The 15,699-nt window shown below is 36.8% G+C and overlaps 1 protein-coding gene across 1 annotated transcript; it reads right to left on the reverse strand.

Annotated features, from left to right (window-relative positions):
• Nucleotides 1–2,807: 2,807 nt before the first annotated feature.
• Nucleotides 2,808–15,011, reverse strand: LOC103491359 (protein FRIGIDA). Its single transcript, XM_008451267.3, has 3 exons — nt 13,682–15,011; nt 7,306–7,481; nt 2,808–4,111 (listed from the first exon to the last, which is right to left on the reverse strand). Exons 1-3 carry the CDS (start codon nt 14,703–14,705, stop codon nt 3,269–3,271), a joined length of 2,043 nt encoding a protein of 680 aa, XP_008449489.1. The 5' UTR covers nt 14,706–15,011; the 3' UTR covers nt 2,808–3,268.
• Nucleotides 15,012–15,699: the final 688 nt, after the last annotated feature.

Raw genomic sequence — 15,699 nt, forward strand, 5'->3', positions numbered from 1 at the left:
AAGCAATCGAAGGAAGAAAGTGTTAAACAAAGATTACAATTCAGTATCTGGGAGCAACCAAGTTCAAAATTTAAACTCTCATCCTCCAATTGGAATGGATACATTACATGACAATGAAGTTGATATTGGTGAAGTTCAGGTTGCCTTGTGTGATAACATGATAGGGACCAATTAGGCTATATGGGAATCATATGAGTGATATGATTCAAAAGATGATACTTTTACATGGGAGTCAGTTGAGATGAACAATGAATTGTTTGACATTCCACAACAAAAAGATGCTCCTACAAAAGATTGCAAAGAAAAAGATAAAGTTGACTACAGCTGCTTTAGTCGAAAGTTGAAGACAAAAAGAAGTGGTTGGTCCGAAGAAAGCTCTACAAGTGAGGAGTTGGATGTAAGACAAATATTTTTTTGCAAGAGAGATTTATCAATGAGATTATGTGTGTTGGCTATGAATTTTTTTTTTCAGTTTATAGTAAAAAAGTCTACAAAAGAGGTTCTTTTTGTTAGATGCATCGACAACAAGTATGGTTGGAGATTGCGAGTGGTGAGATTGAAGGATTCAAATATATTCAAGATTAAAAAGTATTTGCCTAAACCATTTCTCTCGACCAAACACTTCTTTCCCAAGATCTTTTAGGCAAAACTCTTAACCTCTTCTCAACTTCTTAGCAAGTAAATGGGATAGGAGATACAGGTATCACATTTATAGAGTATAGAAATTTGCTAGATGTTAGAGTTTGTTTTAAAACATGTGATTCTAGTTTGAGAGAAAGTTTTAAACCTTGAGATTTGAAAGCATGTTTTAGCTTATTCTTGAGATATCTAGAGATTTATAGTAACCCTACGAAGAAGTTTTTTTGTGCACAAAGGTCTATGATGAGGGCATTTAGTAGATGCCTAGTTTTTCCATCACAAAGACTAGGTAGAGATGAGAGTCTCTTCAGACACCTAGTTTTCCATCTCAATGTAGTTATATTGAGATGAGGGCACTACTAATGCCAAGGTTTCCATCTTAGATGTGATACATAGACTCGAGTTATAGCGAGAAAGAGAAAAGTTTGAAAAATTATTTGTTTGATTTCTAAGTTAGTTAATCATTGATTTGTAAAGCAATTTTTCATTTTAAAAGCTAGTCACTCACTGAGCTTTAGCTCACCCTTTCCAGAAATGTTTTCTTACTTTCCAAATAGAGATCGCGGACCCGAAGTCTAATTCATTATTGCCTATATGCTAAAGAGTTTTAAGTTTTTCATCCAGGTATGTCTTATATTTGGCCAATGCATGTAGTTTGTATATGTGTACATAGCTACTGTTAGACTAAAGTTGTGGGTTGTTCAGAGTTAGTCTTTTGGGTTGTTTATTCTATGGTTTGTATACATTGTCTATGTCAAACTTGTCAGAACTTAATAGTTATAGTATGGGTTGCACTATTTTGTTATTTAGTTTGTTTCCAAGTTTTCTTAATGTGTGTGTTTATGCTTTCAACATAAAAGTTAAGTTTTAGTTTCTAGTTAAGGGTCAATAAGTATTATTAGAGGTGAATAGTATTTGTTGGTTTTATGTCATCTCTTGAGCTAAGAGAATGTGATATAGGAGGAGGTGTGATAGTTTCTACAACATATAATAATTTGAGTTTGTTATTGGAGTTAGTTGTTGAAAATGATCGATAGAGTTGGTTGTTGGAGTTGACCACCAAATGTTATCGTCGAAGTTAGTTGACAAAGGCGATAGTTGTAGTTGTTCACCAAAGGTTTTCTTTATTGAAGTTAGTAGGCAAAGCAATTATGAGGTGGTTGTTGGAGTTGACGTAAGAGCATGTCGTCAAAGGAGGTAGCATTAGAAGCTAACAATAGTTGTTGCTGGGGTTGGTTACCAGCAAGTGCAATCATTGAAAATAATAGAGGGAGGAAGAGTTGGTTATTTTAACCACCGAATTGTAATTAATGCTATTGAGTTTTAACTAACCTTTAAAAGAAAAAAGAAAAAAAAGTTGTAAATAATGTTACCATGGAAAAACAAGAGGTAAAATAACTCTTATACCTATTATCTTAACACATTCCTCAAACATGGGGTGAGTTATAATATCCAACCCATTCCAAATTAGGAGCACAAAAACCCCATAGTTCATATGTTTGATTGAAATAATAACATTAAAAGGCTATTTTGGGTCAAATTAAGTTCATACATCTGGAATTATATGTTTGTGGTCTGTTATGTGCGGGGTCTCTGAGGTGTTGAATTGCAATTTTATGTTCAGGGTGTTTGGTGCTTAAACATCCATCGAAATCCTATATTTGATAAATATGTTTGACAACTTCCAAAAAACATTTTTCAAAAAATCATTTCCATTTAAACATTTTTTAAAAAACTATTTAACATAAAAGTACTCATGTTTGTCTTTAAGAGTGTTTTTATATACAAATTTGTTTAGTTTGATATATGCTAAAAATGTTTTTTTAATTAATGTCAAATTACTATAAATAACAACTATAAATTGATAATTTAAAATAATTTTCGTTACAATTGGTGGAAGTGGTCTCCATTGAAAGTTGTCGGAGTTTGCCGTTGGCAATGGTGGTCAAATGTGGTTGAGGTTGGCTACAGTGAAAGTCATTGAAGTGAGTCACCAAGAGATGGCAGCTGAGAAGTGGCAAAATAAATATTAAGAAAAGTGATGATGAGAGCTGAATGTATTATTGATAGACACGTATAAGATATCAATGACATACAAAACCAAGCCTCAATATACTAATTTGAGTTCATATTTCAACTTATAGAACTCATAACCTCACCTCTACTAATTTGAATCAACCATTTTCTTCCTCAATTAAGAGGAGATGGAGTTTATTTATAGTGCAATGGTTACAAGCTCTTAGAATAACAACCAGCTGTTTTAACTAGCTCACTCTTGACACCTTAACAAAGGGTTTTCACTTGGTACACTATTTTGCGATATTTAAGAGTTTAATAACATCCATTTAGAATCTCGAGGGGTTGATGATCAAATTATAAATACAAGGATGTGATTGTAACAAACCATAAATAAAGAGTTGTTTTGAACAGGAATAGATGAAGAGCATTGTTCACGTGCATAAGTTGAGCAAAGAACGTTCTGCCAGCCAGCCTGCCTAGCAAATCTAATGACTAATAATACACCCAACGCTTTGCAGCTGAGACAAGAAAATGTGTTTCAGTAATCCTATCCAAAAAACGAAGTCAACCCAGCTGTTTTCATTATATAATGAAATGAAAACATTTAGGATCAATTGTAAAAGTAGGGAGGATGGTGATTATGGGGCAGCCGAAGGCGAGACAAAGTGCCAGTTTGACTGGTGCTGTTCTTGGGCAGATCATTTTCGAACACAGCTGCATCAGCAAAATGATAGAGATCAAAATTATTGCTCGTTGAGTGTCCCATGAACCCATCTACAGCTGAATAAGGCTCCACGGTTGTTGGCGGTGGCGTAGGGGTTGTTGCAAGTGTAGGCATAGCTTGTTGAATAAAGCTTTGCCCAACTGATATATCTTTATAAGCTAACTCACGAGTTGGCCCCATTTTGTAAATGGAAGCCTCGTTGCTGTCCCTTCCCCTTCCCATTCCTCTGGGGAATGAGGCAGCAGCATTGGTGATACCACTACCAATATCCGCAGGCAAAACTGTAGTTTCAAGCAAACCAGGTCCACGCAAAGACGAAGCAATTTGGTAATTACCTAACTGAGAAGCACGTCCACCATCCAATAACTTTTGTGGCATTGAACTACTACTAGTACTGAAACAGCTCTTGTCCTCCAAAAACGTAGCTGCATTTTGTTCCAACAAACCATTGACTGGATAAGACATAACAGGGAATCCTCCCTTACTTGCCAATCGCGACCGCTTTATTTCCTGACTCAGATACTTCTGTGTGGAAGCTTCGTCTGTTTTTCTCTTCAGACTCGCATTATCTTCCATTCTTTTCCTAAGTTCCACAATATCCTTCTCCAAGTTTTTTATCATTTCGTGAATTTTCCATCCAGGAAGAGACTTCACAGGATCCAACTTGTGATCTTCCAAACATTTGAGAACACATTTCAGAGAAGCTAATTTCTCTTCACTCACCCGTCTCTGTCAAAAACAACATATCTAGAAGGTAAGTAATTACAATAATAGGGAGAAGAACAAGTTAAAGATGTTGGAGCAGAACTTGCTGAGAGAAACCTCAGGGAACATAAGTAAATTCACCAAGCAAAACGAGGGCTTGACAACAAAAACTAAACATAACCTCACATTGAGAGAATCAAAAGTAAATGAAATAGAATATGCATTACTCTAATCTTGATTTTCTGACCACTTCAAGGGTTTGAAAAACCCTCTCCAAATTCCAAATTTCACCCAATTAACTATGCATTTATTCCATCTCGTCCATAAACTTTTGAAATTTTCAATTGAACTTTTCATTAGACTCCCAGCTCAAAATAAATCAAATGTGGATATGGTACGGAAGATTATCTTCAAACATTGGCTAATATGTTTTTTAAAATGAAAACAAGTCTCTTCATTGAATTTTTTCTGATAAAATGAGGTTTTCCCCCTTGATTGGGCAAGTGAACTAGGGAAAAAATGTAAATGACGTGGGATTAAAAAGCACGAAGGTGCCTCTTTCCACGTAGACGGGCAGACTTGTATTTGTTATACACAATAGCTAATGTTTTCAATTGGTCTGGTTGGTCGTGAGTTCATTACTTCAATGAAAAGAGAAGTTTCTGTTTAAAAAGAAAACTACGGATATTATTTGCTTTCATTATTGTTTATTTGATTAAAAAAAATCCAGACTAAAACCAGGGTTGTTGAGGCGCAGACAGGTGCTTGCCTGAGGTGAGAGGCAAGGCAAGGTGAGGCCTTAACACCTTGTAAGTACCCAAGGCGAGCACCTTTCGCAAGGCGCTCCTCTTTTATGCTTTTCAATCGCCTTGAACATTCGTTCAAAAGCGACCTAGGCACTTGGCTTGTCCAATTGTTCAACTTTTTATTTTTTAGAAGAAAGAAATTCATCTCCAATACTTTGATTAAGACTAGAGGAAATATCCAAGTTTGTAAAGATAAAATTAAAGAAAAATCAAAGAAAGGGAGAAGAATTGAAGCAAGAAAGAGTCAAAAGAAGTAAAAACAAAATAGGAGATGTTGTCTCTCCTTCCTCTTTTTTCTTCATTCATTCATCAGCAGTTGGGGAAAAATTGAACATAGGGCTACCAAATAAAAAATTGCTAGTGCATGCTAGCCAAATTGTCAAATGACAATATTTCTAATCTAATAAAGACTACTCATACCACTATCTTCTTTCCTATTTAAAAAGCATTTTTATTTATATATCTTTTTCAAAAACGTTTTCCTCAAGATTATGAGTTAATTTCTTTGTTCTCTCTAATCTTGAGTATTTTTTATTTCTAATAATATTTTTTATTATTTTCATTAGTGTGCATCCCTTCAATCAGATGACGCCTTTTTGTCGCCTCTTGCCTTCATGCGACTAAAAAAATTTGTCATCTTAGAGTGCGCCATGCGCCTTGAAAACACTGACTAAAACTACTTTTGAGGATATAATTAGAAATTGTGAAAATTACTTTATCCCCACCCCCACCCACCAACCAAAAGAAAAAGATTGTGAAGATTACAATGAGTGACATCTGACAAAAGAAGAAAATAACTAAATAAAATCAACCAAAACAAAAAATTCAGAACCAATAAAGCATCAAATACAACTCAACCCACATAAGTACAACTCAACCCACATACTCCTTAGGCTTACGATAAACACTAGCCAAAACAGCCTAAGAAATATATAATTTAACCTCAAAAAATCCTATATAAGTAATAGTATTACTGTTTTATTTTTGTTTTTTCATTTGTCTGGATGGGAAACATAGAACTTTAAAAGGAGAGAACATTACAAATTAAATGAATAGCAAATTAAATGAATGGCAACATCTAAGGGAGAATTTGGAGCAAGGACTATCTTTAAGACTATAATAACCACTAATTGCTACGGGGAATATTATTTTATACTCTCCAATTAGCTACGATTAACATTTAACACTATTTCTAGACCTCCATTTGCTACGACTGGTACTATTTTACATTCATCATTTTTTATTCTATAATACATTGTTTATCATTTCCTTCTCGCTCAAACAATATTATAACTCAAACTAAAATAATCTACCCCTCAAATGTAAACTTGTTTTTTTTATAACCCACCTGACCCTACAACACTGGGATGTCAAGGAACTTGTAGAAAATTCCTAGGTAGGTGACCACCATGAATTGAACCCTTGACCTCTTGGGCATTTAACAAAGAATCTAAAAACATAAATTTGAAAGCAATGAATTTAATTAAAACAAAGTTGTATTTTATATTTTCAGATATGTGTTTGGTGACAGATAAAAAATTGAATTCTAATTTTGAAAAATGTTCAAATGTGTTTCGTATTATATACTTATAAATAATAAAACTAATCTTACTTTATCCACTAATATTTAGTTGACAATAAGCTATTATTAATTTATTTATGAATATAGTTTATGTTTAAAATTTTGATTAAATTGCAAAATTAGTCACAATGGCTTGGAGAAAGTTGGAGTTTATTCTATGACTCTATAGTTTGACAAAATCTCATACATAGTCTTTGTGATTTGAAAACCTTAATTTGTAATTTAACCTAAAAATTTATGTAGTTATTATTTTGTAATATTATATAATTTATAATACATTACATAATACATATTATATTAAAAAATATGAGTTTATAACATGTCATATCGTATTTTTAAATATGCTTATATGTCAATATAATTCTGCTTTTTAAAATGTAAAATTCAAATTTTGGATATAATGAAGATATTAAATTGTTGGTTTCAGAATTTGCACTATTTGGATCACAAAGTCTGAAAACAGTTTTCGAAAACAGAATCCGAATTGCCTGTCAAATGTATGTCTGTTGAACTCAGTGAATCTGAAAACATAAAACACAATCCAGATTCTCTACCAAATAGACCCTTGGTTATCTTTTTTATCACTAGGTCAACCAAAAACTATTATAACCCAACTATAACAACCTAAGACTATAGTAACCAACTCCTTCTCCAAATGCCCCTTCAAAGAATCCAATCCCAACTTACAAAGGAAAGAGCTTCTTGGTATACTCTTTCCAAATATTTCACAAATGAATGAAATGTTATGTTAAAGCAAAATAAAAGAATGAAAACATGCATTGTAATTTATAAAGACTAAATTAATGCCCATAGGTCGAGATAAACTATACCAGTTGCATGGTTGAACCTCGTACTTCATTTATTCTTTTTTTCCACGTTTCATCACACTCTTGGAGAAATGACAACAGAATTTCCTGTGGTGGAAATACATCCTCCATACCAAAAGCATAAATAATATCAACAGCTTCAATATTCTTACTGCTCTTCGTCATCCCCTTTATAATGTCTATTATAAGTCAAGCAGCAAAATGAGAATGACAATTGATCTAAACCAGCATAGGCAATCAAAGCAATCAGACTCCAAGGTTGACCAAGCAACTTACAGCTATTAAGGAAATTGAAATATTTGTTACCGTTTATGCATTTATCAGCATTAAAATACCTGAAGGTGGAATTCTTAATTGTGAAGAAAATAAAATTTAAAGTTGACTCGCTTCTAACAACCTTACATGAACAGGATTTGTTCTATAGGTTGTACAATTGTGTCATTGAGTTCTAAAGTTGCCTCGCTTTTATTATTTATTATCTTTTTATAGGAAACAAAAACTGATGAGGTGGAATTACAAAATGTTAAGGAGGAGAAAAGTCAATCCCCAATCCAAGGCAGATTTACAAAGAACACTTCCAACTGGACAAATGAGAAAGCGCTGTAACTCTGAAATTGAAGAAAGTATACATACTAGGTGAGGACAAAAAGGCAAAGATTTGAACTATCAAAAGTTTTGTTCTTTTCATTGAGCATTTGATGGCTTCTTCCTTTCCAAATGAACCACATTAATGTCCTGATGGATGGGCGAAAGGGCAATGTGAAACAAGATTAATAAATTTTGAGGGAAAAGTCTATCATTTCTAAGGCATGCATAAACTTGATTTCGAATTTCTAAAGAAAATTGGAAATGGTACTCCAGAGGAAGCTGGCAGCCCTGATGTTCAAGGAATTCAAGACTCAGACGTTGAGTCAGTTGTAAGTGAAAGTAGTGAGGAATTAGAAGAGGTTGAAGCAGGGGAAGAGGCTGAAGATTCTGAGAATTTGGAGAACATTATCAGCAATACCAGTGAGTTGTTTGTGGAGGAATGTGTATAAAAAAGAACAACCTCCTATCCAGAAAATTAGAGAAGAAATCCCACAGCATTTGAACGGCATCATTGAAGCTTGTGGTTTATCTTTCTTTTGAGCTCTATAAACTTTATTTCCAGCAGTTAAAAGTAGTCTTGTATCTGGTAGTGCAATGGAAGTTCTTTCGTGCAATACAAGGGGGGCACGAGATAAATCGAAGAGAAGATCGTGGTCACTGGCTCCTTTTAGAAAATTTTTTAACATGCATTTTTGAGAAATTAGGGGCTAATAGAGTGTTTATAGCCTCAAGGGTATTTGCGTAATTTACTGTACTGTAGTTTTATTTACTTTTTTTGTTAGGGCTTATTATGACCTGTATGTATTCTTCCCTCTGATACTCTTTTAATTACTAGAAAATAATAAATCTCCTATCATGATTTTTTCTCTCTGTACTAGGGTTTTCCACGTATACCTTGCGCTTTCTCTTCTTACTTCTTTTTCACTATGGTATCAAAGAGGAGAACAATGAAACCCTAGCCGTCTCATTGATGAAAATCAACCAATGGAAAACCCTATCACTGAACCCTTGACTACCAGCAATAACCTCACTGCCGTTGTTTCCATTTTTCCTATTGGAGCCGCCACGGCCATTTAGGCCGCCATCGAACAGTATCTCCAGCGCCTCTTACCACCATTCACACAGTTGCTATTAGATCTGAACAGCACCACTGTCTGTCTAGGAACAGCTGATCGACCTCCCCTTTCCACCAACAGGCCCCCATGGCATGACTGCCTTCCAACCGCTGGCAATCCCACCAACCACACTTTTCATAGCCATCGCCAACCACACCTCCATCCCTATCGGACCAGCAAACTTCTTCAATCCGGCTACCGACACTTTTCAAGAGGTTGAAAGTGGTGAGTCTTCTGTCCACCATAAAGGTAAATCTCCTTGGGATGGTTAGAGTGATATTTCCTCGGTGATGGTTCAACAACTGACAAATCTCCCAATGAATTTTCAGCAACAAATAGTTGCTCTCAAGGCGGCTCTAAGTGCTTCCATGTCCACAAATTCTACTATTCCATCAACCTTACCGATGTATTTAAAGAACCTAGTAACTTTCTTTCCTTCCATAACCACAACAAATTATTTATCTAGCTCCATGGGAAATTCTACAAGTGTGATTGGAGGGGAGAAATTGAATGGCTAGAAGTATTTCTCATGGTCTCAATTCATTAAGATGACATTCGAGGGGCATCACAAATTTGGGATCCTCACAGGAGGGTACCACCTAGACCGAGAGACCCTCAAGAGAGAATTTGGAAAGAGGAGGACTCTCTTCTTCGATATGTGTCAATTAACAGTATAGAACCTCAAATTAGGAAACCTTTGTTGTATGTTGCTACAGCTTGGGACACATGGGATACAGTTCATAAGTTATACTCAAAGAGGAAGAATGCATCTCGCGTTTATACTCTATGTAAGCAAGGGACAACGGATGTCACTTCATATTTTAACAAGTTGTCCCTGATTTGGTAAGAGATGGACTTGTGTCGAGAGATTGTCTAGAACTGCTCTTATGGAGGTGTTCAGTACTTCAAAATTGAGGAAGTTGATCGTGTATATGACTTGCATTTCGAGTTTGACTTAGTTTGTGGTCGTATATTGAGTCAGAGGCCTATTCCTTCATCGATGGAGATATGCTTTGAGGTTCGATTAGAGGAAGACCGTACAAGTTTCGTGAAGGTCACATAATGGCAGTAAGATTCCCCACGTAGTTAAAGTGGAAATAGTTGATAAATCTACTACGGATTGTGGGCTTGGGTTAGGTGGTTTTAAAGCAAAAAAGCTAACCATTCTTGCTAAATGGGGGTGGCCGTTTTTAGAGGAAGAGGATTCATTGTGGCACAAGGTGGTCAAAAGCATTCATGGATCGGATACATATAATTGGCACACCGTTGGAAAAGATGGAAGGAGTTTACGAAACCCTTGGGTCAGTACTTCCTGAACTTGGTTGAAAGTGGAAGCTTTGGCCAAATTCAATTTGAGAAAAGGGAGTCCGATTGCACTTTGATTAGACACTTGGGAGGATGAAATTCCTTTTAATACTCAGTTTCCAAGACTGTTTTGAGTTGTCTTACTTCCAAAAGGTTGAATTGCAGAGCATTGGGATTCCGAGTTAAACTCTTTGGCTATTTATTTCTGTCAACTTCTAAAGGAAGAGGAGATAGCAGAATTTCAGAATCCAATTGATAAAATTTCAGAATCCAATTGATAAAATTTCAGCAAGAAGAATCTCAGAGGCTTCCAATAAAAGAATCTGGTCACTTGATTACATCAGTTTTGTTTAGTAGTTTTTCTGATAAATGAATTTGATCGCTTGAATACATCTTCCACCGACACAAATTCTGCTATTCCATCAGCCTTCCAAATGAATTTTCTTTACTCTCTGTCTTGTTTCTTTGTTTTCCTGTGGCTGCTTGTTTTCTGGTTTATTTGGGACCTATATGTTCTCTTGTTGTTTCTATGAGATATGATGATGGCGTTAAGAGGTGTCAACCTAGTTGAGATGTCCGGATGCAGCACATGATCCTATATTTTTAAGCTTTTCTATTAATTATGTACTTTGAGTTTTATATTAATAAAGAAGCTTGTCTCCTTTTAAAAAAAATCTTCAGTTTTGCAGCTAAAATTCTTGTTCGGATTTTGCTGATTGCGCACATGAATACATTTTCAGTTTTGCAGCGCAAATTGCCGTCCAGCTGCTTTTCTCCCTCAATTTGTCCATTTTGTCTTCAACATGGAGAAGATCCGATTCATCTCTTTTTCTTGTGCCAGTACTCTGCTAAGTGTTGGGAAACTCTCTTCTCTATTTTCAATACGTCCTGTGTGTTTAAAGAAGATCGTAGAGATTTGGTAAGGCAACTTCTAGGAGGTCCTTGTTTTGATAAGACCTCACGATATGATTTAATGCAATAAAAACAATTTTGGCAAAATTATGGTTTGAAAGGAATCAAAGGGTTTTTCTCGACAAACCGCTAGATGGCTAGATCATTATGAATTTACTCACAAAAATGCATCATCGTAGTGCATCCTCATAGAGATTTTGACATCTACAACATCTCAGATTTTAACCTAAATTGGAGCACTTTTGTCCCTTAAGTTAACCATCAATTGGTGTAGATTGGTTATCTTGCTTGCTTTTTGATAGCCCCTTAACAACAAAAGATAGTTGTTGGAAGTTATATCGTCGACCACCAAATGGTAAGAAACATCTGCCAAATGACAAGCATAATTCTGGTACTTTTTCTCTTGGAGCTATTGCACAATTAGGTACACCTCAATCTTTAAGTCTTATCAACATCAATGGGAAGAAATCCTAGATACTTGATTCAGGTGCTACAGACCATTTAACTGGATCCTCTGAACATTTTATATCATATCTTCTATGTGTTGGCAATGAAAGAATTAGGATTGCATATGGGTCCTTTGCTCCTAGGGTGGGCAAGGGTCATATTTCCCTTCCCCTTTGGATGGTCTAATTTTATAGAATGTGTCACATGTGCCTACGATGTCTTACAATTTATTGTATATTAGTAAGATAACCATGGATCTACATCGTCAAGTTGTCTTCTTACCTAATACTGTTTCTTTTCAGGACTTGATCTAGAGAAGATGATTGGCATTGTCCAACATAGTAGGGGACTCTATTTCATCATCTATCTCCTCGATGATGAAGCTTCCTCTAGGGATTGTTATAGGACTAGTCTATTCTCATCTTATTTTTCTACTTCTTAAAGAGATTATATGTTGTGGCACTTCTGTCTTGGCCACCCAAACTTTCAATACATGAAATATCTATATTTTTCATTTATTTTCTAAAGTGGATATCTCTTCTTTGTCATGTGACGTGTATTCATGCAAAACAGCACAGAGTACCCTTTCCGTCTCAACCCTACAAAACCTACCCAACCATTTACACTTATTCGTAGTGATGTTTTGGGGCCCTCACAAGTCACTACCACTTCGGGAAATGTTGGTTTATAAACTTTATTGATTATCATATCCGCCTCACCCAACTCTTCATTGATAAATTTGAGATCTCATCAATATTTCAACAATTTCACACAACCATTGAGACACGATTCATCGCCAAAATTGCTATTTTACAGAGCGATAATGGTCGTGAGTTCTTGAATAATACTCTTTGAGACTTTCTATCCTTTGAATGGATTGTCTACCAGAGTTCTTATGCCTATACCCTGCAACAGAACGATGTGGTTGAACAAAAAAAACGACACCTCCTCGAGGTTGCTCGCTCCCTCATTTTGTCTACTTCTCTTCCTTCCTACTTATGGGGGGATGCAATCCTCACTACAGCATATCTTATCAATAGAATGTCATCTTGGGGCCTCTACCTCCAAACACCTCTTGAATGTCTTAAGGAGTTCTAACCTGTCACACGACTTATTCTTGATGTTCCTCTCGATGTGTTCGGGTGCATTGCCTTTGTTCATAATCATGGGCCAAACGGCACTAAGTTTGCTCCTTCGTCCCTTTGTTCATAGTCATGGGCCACCTCTAACTACAATCTTCAACAACTATTTTCAGGAGACCTAACAACAGCAACCTTCAACTGACCATTTTCTCAACAATTGTTGCCACCCAATTGCCGACAAGCATTTTTTTATAGCCACCATTGACCAATTTTTTAAAATCATTTTTTGGCAACAGTCATCAAACAACTTTTTCCCACGTCTCTGTCGACTGTTTCCCGACAATGATCGACGATCAACTTTTAGTGACTATCTTCCCAGTAGCTTTTTCCAGCCAACCTCTAGTGATCGTTTTTTGACAATCGTCCTCAGCCAACTTCCAATGACTATTTTTTGGCAATCATTGTCGGTAGTGTCCGACCATTGTTTCTCACTGACCACCTCCATCCACTATCTTCAACGATTGTTTATAGGCGACCATCGACAACCAACTTCAGGTGATCATATTCCCGACATCCGTTTTCGCCCAACTGTCAGCGACCGTGTTTTAGTGACCATCGCTAGCCAACTTTGGTGACAACTGCTGCTAACATATCAGACACAATGGCTGAGAACACTCATCGAAGACATTTTACGTAAGGAGTAAGGAAGTAGTCTAAACTTACTAACATATCAGACAAAATAGCAGCAAAATTTAACAAAACTAAAATCAGATATAAACAAGACCGCAAAGTAAAACAGTTAAAAAGAAAGGAAGCAAAATTCAGTTTTTAAGCAAGGCAATAAATCAGGTAAACGAATCAATTAAGAGATGAACAACAAGGGAAAAGCATGTGTTCTTTTGATAAGTCATGAGTGTTGAAATGACATACCTGGAATGCGTGTACGAAGACAATGTGAATGGCAAAGGGCATTCGATAGCCCCTTTGAGTTACTTGATCGTAAGAGATCCCTTAAATCATCGTTTGTAAATACAGTAGGAATTCCAAAAGACGCAAGAAAAAGAAGCAAACCCCTGGCATCTATATCGCTAGCCTGACAAGAACCACTTTCAGTAATAAGTCTTTTCCTCCAGGCAATGGCAGCAAGGTCAGCTTCCACCTTCAAGGAGGACTCAATTTCTGTTCTTTTGTCATTTTTGGTCTCAGCTGCACCTGAGATCAGAAAAAGTTCTAGGATGAGGATGGAGGCTTGTCTAGCAGGAATCATAGGAGAGTCCTTGGTGTAGGCTTTGCTGCCCTGAAGATAAAAGCGGCCAATGCAATCGAACACGAGTTTGGCCGGGTTAGGAGCACATTTTAGAGCGAGCGGAATTTCATGACGGAGGTTAGCGAGGTCCGATAGATGAGAAACTATGTACTTGCGTAGGCCACGGCTACACATGGTTTGGCAGAGATGCTCAAGCTCGGAGAGAGAGGAGGATTCTGTTTGCTTATCAACGCCTTCTTTACCATCAACTTTGCCAGAATAGGTACGAGTTTCAGGGAGATTGCTTCTAGGACTACGCGACGGATGGGTGCTCGAATAAACAGGATTTCGTCCACTTTCTGCGGTTGGGACGAGAGTAGAAGACTTGAAGGATAAGGAAGATAGCAGTTGTGAATGATTATCTAGCAGAGAGTTGGATGAGGACATATGTTGTTTCGAACGTGCATCTATGGCGTTGTGAATGAAACATAGATGGTCTTGCAATTCATTAAAGCGACATTGGAATGCATGTATTGCAGTCGATAGGCTGCCAAGTTCATCAAAATATGAATTTTTCAGAAGCTTAAAAGGAGGTTGTTGAGGGTTTGATTCTGAACCGAGTTCTCGTAATTGGCATGGGCCTTCCACCAATCGTGAAACAGCCTCTGAATGCTCTTCGTCCTTGAAGGAATCGACAGTAGCAGCCATAAGTGAAATTGATTTCCTTGGGCTTAAGGACCCTTACTTTAGCTTCTGGGTTGTGGGGAAAAGGCCATATTGCGAAGGTGAATTTGAAGAGGTTGAAGGTTGAAGTTTAGAAAGGTAAACTAAAGCCCAGTTTTTGGCAATCTATCAACCAACTCTAAATTCCAAAACTGCTTATTTAATATGCACTCGGGGAAGAAAACTGAGAATGGGCGCCGGAGGAACAGAGAACTGCACAAGATTGGAGAGAAGAAGAGAGGAAAGATGAAGGAACGGAAACTGGGAAAACTATTCAAACTAACCTACAAGAAGCAAAATTAATCTTACGGGCCGTTTAGGCTAAACGATTATGATAATCCAAAGGGCTGTTTGGGGTCTTGGGATTGTGGGCTTAGGTTAGCCCAACCCTAAACCCCGTTTGGGCCCAAGGTTAAGGAAACTCTTCCTTAACACGTTTTCGTCTACCCCTTCCAACGTCGATTCGCGTGTTCCCCCGTTTTCGTTAATTCGGTTTCGTCGTTCCCCTCAATCCGTGTTTTATTTTCTCGTTCAAACCGATTTCAATCTTCTCCTCAACCTTTCTTCATCGAAATTTTTTCCGTTTTTCTCTTCTTTCTGTCATCTCCCTCAACAAATCGATGTTTCGTTTCGTCTTCTCCCTCAACGAATCTAGGGTTTGTGTTGGTTTTGTGTTGTCCGGTCGATTTGGTTTTTTTCGTCTTCATCCTTTAATCCATTCCTTCCTTTTGTATCGTTTTGTCCATTTCTTTCATCTCCCGCAACGAATCGACTGCATGTTGTTTTCTTTCGTCTTCTCCCTCAACGAATCTAGGGTTTCGTCTTCATCCTTTAATCCATTCCGCCGTTGCGTTTTCGCGATGAAACCGGATTTCGTTACGCCGAATCTCTCTCTGCATCTCTCTCATCCGTCTCTCTCACTCCCGAAAGGACTTCTGTGTTTGTTGAAGCCGACGATTTCGTTGGCTCCGAACACGAT

Source organism: Cucumis melo, chromosome 8, assembly GCF_025177605.1.
Source record: "Cucumis melo cultivar AY chromosome 8, USDA_Cmelo_AY_1.0, whole genome shotgun sequence".
NCBI classification, from domain to species: Eukaryota; Viridiplantae; Streptophyta; class Magnoliopsida; order Cucurbitales; family Cucurbitaceae; genus Cucumis; species Cucumis melo.

Bases quoted from the DNA above. Each gene is read 5' to 3' on its own strand.
- LOC103491359 (XM_008451267.3), bottom strand. From the start codon at position 14,705: ATGGCTGCTACTGTCGATTCCTTCAAGGACGAAGAGCATTCAGAGGCT. The intron at 7,482-13,681 runs GTATGTCATTTC...GACTTATAATAG, and splicing joins TCTTCGTACACGCATTCCAG to ACATTATAAAGGGGATGACG. The intron at 4,112-7,305 runs GTATAGTTTATC...TGTTTTTGACAG, and splicing joins GAGGTTCAACCATGCAACTG to AGACGGGTGAGTGAAGAGAA.